Consider the following 7,444-nt stretch of genomic DNA (forward strand, 5'->3'; position numbering starts at 1 on the left):
CTCGATGAAAACAGAGAAAATATAATCACGTCGGTCAACCATAAGTGTGTATAATGGGTTTCGTCGAGCAAAATTTCTGTGCATTTCACGAGTATTGTTTATGTATATTAACAGATTCTAGGAAAGATTCTGAATCGAAGAACAAAGATTAACTTTTTGCACTTGACGATTTTTTGGCTATAGAAGAGTAGAAATTCAAAGATTCTGTACTAAAAAACTGACGATACTTTTTTGAGTAGTAAATAAAGATATATAAAATAACAGAATTGTAGAATTATTTGATTTCGATACCTCGCACACTGTTACATTACATTAAATTTGATTTATTAATTAATATCGATTTTCCAAATTTTATGAAACGGTGACTGAAGCTCATCTCTCGAATGTAAAGGGTTAATAGACAATGTTTTTTTTTTTTTTTTCTCCAGTAAATCGGCACGCAAGACATTTGTTATCTACTCATATACATTCGAACATCTTATATATTTTTTGTGGAACAAATTTACATTTACGAAATAAATTATAAACTAATAGACGCTACGTTATTGAAATACAATTACATGTTACAGATGTTATGCATGAAATGCTCTTGTCACCAGTCAACAATTGTATTTAGTCCGCTTAAGGACATTTATCATGCTCATAATACTATTTCCACCAAGATGTGACTGCGAAATAACCATAATTTATATCCATCATTCTTTAAAGCGTTACAAACAAAGATGAGATTTTATATGGAAGATATTTCTATAAATAACCAAACAAGTGAAGTGCTTTTACAAAAATTTATTAGACGAAATAAGTAAGAGCATTGTTGACACGTTTTCTATACCGGATAATTTAAATGACAGCGTTTTAATTTTATATCGTAAATTCGATGGACGCTCCAGATTTTTGCAATATAAACAAGAAACTGGTACAGATGATTTTCAAAATGAGGGAATTTTTACAATGGCTTTGATTCCCATTCAATTGATAAACAATAGTAATTATCAGATAATGTAGAAGAAGTCCACGCGGTTTTACAGACCTATCAGGATACAATGATGTAGAATATTTAAGCCTTTAACCCTAGGATTAATAGATCCGCAAAAATCTTAGACTTTTTTCAACTTTTACTTTCTGAAGAGCTCGTTGCGTTGATTACAAGGGAAAGTAATCGATATTGATCTCGAAAGAGTAATAATAACGTAAATATGTCAGATGGAACAGGACTAGCCGAATTATATTGTTTTTTAAAATATGTAAATATGTCAGATTTTTGCTGTGTCATTATTGATGACACGCAATAAGAAATTATCATTAGCAGAGTACTGGAGCAAAGATAAACTTCTGCGTAGCGATATCTTTGGAGAAGTAACGACGAGAGACCGTTACTTCAAATTACTACAAATGCTACATTTCACCGATGATGTTGTCATACTAATGATCGTTTATACAAAATACGAAACGTCGTTGAAATATTACGAAAAGCATTTAATGAATCATTTCAACCTTATCAACGGCTATGCATTGACGAAAGTCTGCTTTTGTATAAAGGGCGACTTTCGTTTAAGCAGTACATACCATCGAAGAGAAGCAGATTTGGTATAAAATCGTTTATTTTGAGCGACTGTGAGACAGGGTTCGTGCAAGACCTAATAATTTATGCCAGATCATCTACCATGGTGGATACAGAAAATTTAAACATTGGAAAATCTGAAGCAATTGTGGAAACCCTTATGAAGCCGCATCTAGGAAAGGACCATACCCTTTACGTAGATAACTGGTATGCGAGTCCCGCTTTATTTAAATTTTTGCATCATAATGGCACAAACGCGTGCGGGACCGCACAATCAAAAGGAGAAAAGGAATGCCCAAAATTGACAAACGATTAAAAAAGGGGGGAGCAGCATTTAGATCATCCGATAATTTATTGGTCTCGACACTTTATCGATCGTTAGCCTATTTATCGGCTTTTCGATTGCCAACGCTTATCGACCGCTAGTCTGTTAATCGGCTTTTAGCTATCGACGGTTTTCGAACAGTGGGTTGTTGTTGTTTTTATAATTACGCGGCGTCAACGTCGTTGATTATTTGCCGCCCGTACAGTGGGATTTACTGTTTTCGCAGTAACTGTATACTAACCTCTCCATATCTTTATCAATTATAATATCTTTTTTACCGTTTCTAATGGATAAAGACCGTGCAGATGAAGAGTTTTGCTTAGATACTTTGTCAGACTATAGCAGTTATTCAGAAAGTGACAGTGATGGTGATAGCAGTGATTCTTCTATAAACACTCGAAAGCCGCGGAAATTATTGCCACTGCAATATAGCGATTCAGAAAGTGATAATGATGACACCGCTGAAGTAAACATCGATACATGGTCAACATATGACAAATCAATTATTTTGGAACCTTTCGAAGGCAGCCCAGGTATAAAAATTCTCCTAAAATCTGAAGAAAGTGTAATGGATATTGTGAATTTATTTATTGGAGATGACCTTTTGGAATATTTGGTTAAAGAATCGAATAGATATCGCTATCAAGTAATCGATAAATATAAAAATATTTCAAGGACGAAGAAATGGGTGGATATTACGTTGCCAGAAATGAAAAATTTTTTAGGTCTAATTGTTGTAATGGGACAAGTAAAAAAAGAGAGACTTCACGATTACTGGTCAACTGAGCCACGCATCGAAACACCGTTTTTTTCGAAAGTAATGAGCAGAAGCAGATTTATGCAGATACTGCAGAGCTGGCACTTTTGTAATAACGAAGATATACCCACAAATTCAAACAGACTTGTAAAAGTTCAGCCAGTTATAAATTATTTAAAGAAATAGGCGACGGCTCTTAAGACTTGGCTGACAATAGGCCTGAGGGCTCCACGTGGTCCGCACACGTTGGAAGCCTCAGGCCTTCGCTAGGGGTAACAAACGGCCGATGGGGTCACCGGCGCGCGGGTGAACCCCAGGTACCCCACCTTGGAGGAGAGGGTTTCCTCCACTATCGTGGTTTTTCGGGGGAACCTTCCCTCGCTCCAAGGTAACGGATTCGCGAACCAAGGGAACGCCCTTGGTCAAAGACACTTCCGAACGAGCTCTCAAAGACATCGGTTCTTTCTAACGACTTCCGTACGAGCTCTCAAAGACACCGGTTCTTTCTAACGGCTTCCATGCGAAACATCAGAGACATCGGTTCTCTTGAAACAGTTCTCTTCTAACCCGAGACGATTTTCGTATCTCCTCGTTAAGTCGACGAGATACCGTGTCGCGTCGAACCGTCCATCCACATCGGGATATCTTCGCGCCTTACAACCGTGAAGACGAATTATTTCGGGCGGAAACCATGCGACCAGGAAGATCAAGGGAACGACGCGATACCTCCTTGTTATCTCCAAAACACATATCAATTCAAAAGTCTGAGTCGATAATTGATTACAAAAAGTATATGAAGGGGGTAGATCGCGCAGATCAATATCTGTCGTACTACTCTATTTTTAGAAAAACTAAAAAGTGGACCAAACGAGTTGTAATGTTTTTAATCAATTGTGCACTTTATAATTCATTTAAAACGCACACAACATTGAACGGAAAGAAGATGACATATAAGAAATTCTTGCACAAAGCGGCAATTTCGTGGATATCCGATTTATCATCAACAGATTCTCAAAGTGACGACACAGCAGACTCAACTAAGAAATCAAATACTTCAGAGCCTGCAAGAAGAGCACGAAGATCAGATTATCCAGAAAGATTATCATGCATAAAGAAGCATAAACTTATAAGAATAGTGACAAGTGGTAGAAACAAAACACCCCAAAAACAATGTAGAGTACGTGCATCGAAAAAGATAAGAAGTCGAACATGTTTCGTATGTAAATTTTGTAATATTCCGTTACATAAGGGTGACTGTTAGGAAAGATACCACACTCTAAAGAATTATTAAAAAATTTAATTACTATTATCTTGAATTTATTTTATGAATGTTAGTTTATAAGGCCACTTTATTATATAAAATAAATGCAAAATAAAGTATAAATATCAATAAAATTACATTCCTTTGAAGCAAAAGGAATAAGCACAACACAATGAATAGCGAAAATTTAGCCGGTACTGGGAGTAAATGCGCGCATGACTAAGCCGGTAGTTACTAAGTGGCAGCCTCAACCACGACCGGTCGATAAAGTGTTAAAAATGGATGGATAAGAAAGAGGTGTATATGATTTCTACAATGCATACAGCAGAGTTTAAAACGTTAATCAGGCACGGAGGAGAAAAAGTTATTCAGAAACCTGTATGCGTGTTAGATTGTAATAATTCAATGAGTGCAGTGGATAAAGCGGATATGGTCATAAGCACTGTGAACTCGACACGGAAATCCTTGAAATGGTACCGGAAATTTTTCTTCCATCTGGTGGACATTTGCGTCTGGAACGCTCATTGTCTGTACACACATAAGATGAAACAACCAATATCTATGGCAAGATTTCAATTGCAACTAATTAGGGAGATACTAGGAAAGCACCATGAAAGTATAAGTCATCCACATCGAACGGGGAATAATAATCCATTGAGATTAATAGAACGACAGTTTCTGTCGGTTTACAAATCGGCAGGAAAGAAACCAAGAAGAAGGTGTGTTGTTTGCCATGCGAACGACAAAAGACGCGAAACGGTGCATGAATGTAAAACCTGTAATGTGGGATTATGTGTCGACCCTTGTTTTAAAATTTATCACTGTGAATTAAATTAATAAGAATTTTAATTTGTTATTGCAAAGTGTAATTTTTAATTTGTAAATACATTTTTATTGATAATAATTGCAAAATCTCCAAATATGTTGCTGTATAACACTTAAAGAATCGTACGATAAAGAGAATGACGAGGCTGCACCGAAAGATGTAAGTCCGAACACCAGTTTACCTAAGCGCGATATGCACACTTTCCGGCGCAGTGCTCCGTTCAGTGCCGCTACTCCGGCGGCACGGTGGCCCGTTCAGCGGTGTCACTCCGACGGAGCACACTGCCTTAGCGAAAGGGTTAAGCGTGAATTTCGTGAATTTCTTACGAAAAAGCTTGCTTTTCGGGCGTGCAGTGCACCAGTGTAAAGGTGGTGTGCTGGCGTGCTGGTGGCCGGGAACCCATGTTCCTGGAAGGGTTCTCGGCGAAGTTTCTCTGTGGAAGGTTCTTTAGTGGAAAGCACAGTGCTGCGTAGGTTAGCTGCTCGCTGGGTTTCTGACTGGATGTCGAGCAAGACGGACGTGTCGGTAACGCTCCTCCAGTCGAGGGCTCTTTGTGGCGTATACTGTGTTCTCGGGCGCGGGTGTCAGTACCAGTGCGTTTGTGCAGTGCGTGGGTGCCAGTGCCCAGGGACTTGCGCCCCGGGGTGTAGTGTGGTGTTTCTGGTGAACGAATTTCTGTGCGGCTTCTGTGTGCCAGCACCGCACATCGACGGCGGGGCCCCTCGCCACGAAGATGAGCCTCCTCGTCGAAACGAAGTTCGCGGAACTGGCGCCACCTCTGTTTTCCGCGGATGAGTTGGTCCCGCCCGCCCAGACGCGGGAGGCATCGTGCCCGAAAGCCGGTCCGCGCGGATCGCTCGGCGCAGTGACCTCGGTGGGCCCTGATGCGAGGGCTTCACGGGGCGAGCCTGTCGAGGCCCCGACGCCGGCACCGGCCGCGGCCTCGGTCGTCGCCGGGAAGGACAGCGAGACCCCGTGGTCTCGCGTTGTCGGTCGTCGCGAGAAGCGCGAGAAACGGCGGTCAACCGCCGTCGTGGGCGCGCCCACAAGCGCTAGCAGTAAGACGGTGCGCCTCGCCGCGGGAACGAGCACCACTGCGCCGCGCTCGGCGAAGGCGAAATCGAAAACGGCGGATAGGAAGAAGGGGAGCGCCACGCCGGACCCCACTCTTAAGCGGCCACCGTCGCGGGCCGCTGTCGCGATTAGCGTGTCCGATGGCGGGGGGCTGACGTGCGCGGAGGCGATCTCGACCGCGAGATCGCGTATTAGCCACGACGAACTCGGAATCGAAGATCTGCACCTCTGTCGGGCCGCCTCCGGCGGTCTCCTTCTGGAGTTCGGGGGATCCGAGGGGGGAAAGCGAACCGCCACACTCGCCGGTCGGATGTGCGAGGTCTTGGAGGGAACCGGCGTGCGAGTGACAGTTCCCACCAAGAAAGCGGAGCTAAGGGTGATGGGGCACGACGAGTCCGTCACCCCCCGCGAGGTGGTCGCTGCCCTGGCCAGGGTCGGTGGGTGCACCGGGGAGGCGGATGTGAGAACCGAAGAGATCCGGCCTTCCGCCTCGGGGCTCGGCTCTGTCTGGGCGCGGTGTCCCCTCGTGGCTGCTCGCAAGGTTGCTGAATGCGGGGGCCGATCCGAGTCGGCTGGATGTCCGCCCGTGTTCAGGTGCCGGAAGCACGAAAGCTGCAGTGTTACCGCTGCCTTGAGTACGGACACACAAAGGAGCGGTGCACAAGTGCAGTAGATCGAAGCGCGGCATGCTTCAGGTGCGGCGCCGCGGGGCATCGCGACGGTCTGTGCCGGGCTTGGAGCACACAAAGGAGCGGTGCACAAGTGCAGTAGTTCGAAGCGCGGCATGCTTCAGGTGCGGCGCCGCGGGGCATCGCGACGGTCTGTGCCGGGCTCGGTCGGACCTCCGACCATCGGCTGAGCGCAAATCATGTAGCCCGCCAAAGGCGAAGAGGGCGGCACGCCCGGTGTCGACCGGCATCGCGTCCGCGACCGCTAGCGCGAAAGAGTCGAACACCGCGTCCGCACCCGTCCAAAAAAATAACGCGGCCGCGAATAGGAAGGGCCCGCCGACCGGCGCAGCACCGAACCCGCAGCCGGCCCAGCACAGGGAGTGTAGGGAGTACGGACTAAATTTCACGCCGTCCATGGTTCTTTAGGCCAACCTGAACCACTCGCGGACGGCTCAGGACTTGCTCCTGCAGACGCTCGCCGAGTTGGGCGTTGGGTTGGCTGTAGCCGCCGAGCCGTACTGCATCCCCGACCTAGACGAGTGGTACGGGGATCGGGACGGTTCCGTGGCGATCATCGCAGGGGGACTGCCGCGGACACCCACGCCTGCGCTGCTTCACAGCGGTTGGGCCGGGGGGGAGGGGGCTTCGTGGTGGTCTCCTGGAACGACATAGTCGTGGTGGGATGTTACGCCTCGCCCAACTGCGACCTCTCGTCCTACGAGAGGTACTTGGACGAGGTCGGAGGGTTCCTGAGCGGACATCTGACCCGTCCGGTTCTGGTCCTGGGGGACTTCAACGCCCACTCCGCGGCTTGGGGTTCCCCGCGAACAGACGTGAGGAGCAAGGCCATGCTTGACTGGACCGCCGGACTGGGGCTCTGGTTGCTCAATCGGGGCTCCGTAAGCACGTGCGTGCGGTGGAACGGCACGTCCATCGTGGACCTGTCGTTCGCGTCGCCGGCCGCCGTGC

The 7,444-nt window shown here is 46.2% G+C and overlaps 1 protein-coding gene across 1 annotated transcript; it reads left to right on the forward strand.

Moving 5' to 3' along the window:
- The first annotated feature begins 2,172 nt into the window (after nt 1-2,172).
- On the forward strand, nt 2,173-2,829 carry LOC108552714 (piggyBac transposable element-derived protein 4-like). Its single transcript, XM_017907371.1, has one exon. The coding sequence runs from the start codon at nt 2,173-2,175 to the stop codon at nt 2,827-2,829; it is 657 nt and encodes a 218-aa protein (XP_017762860.1).
- Nucleotides 2,830-7,444: the final 4,615 nt, after the last annotated feature.

This window comes from Eufriesea mexicana, unplaced genomic scaffold (genome assembly GCF_001483705.2).
Source record: "Eufriesea mexicana isolate 0111107269 unplaced genomic scaffold, ASM148370v2 scaffold7871, whole genome shotgun sequence".
NCBI lineage: Eukaryota > Metazoa > Arthropoda > Insecta > Hymenoptera > Apidae > Eufriesea > Eufriesea mexicana.

Excerpts from the sequence above, each read along its gene's own strand:
- LOC108552714 (XM_017907371.1), top strand. The coding sequence starts at position 2,173 with ATGGATAAAGACCGTGCAGATGAAGAGTTTTGCTTAGATACTTTGTCA.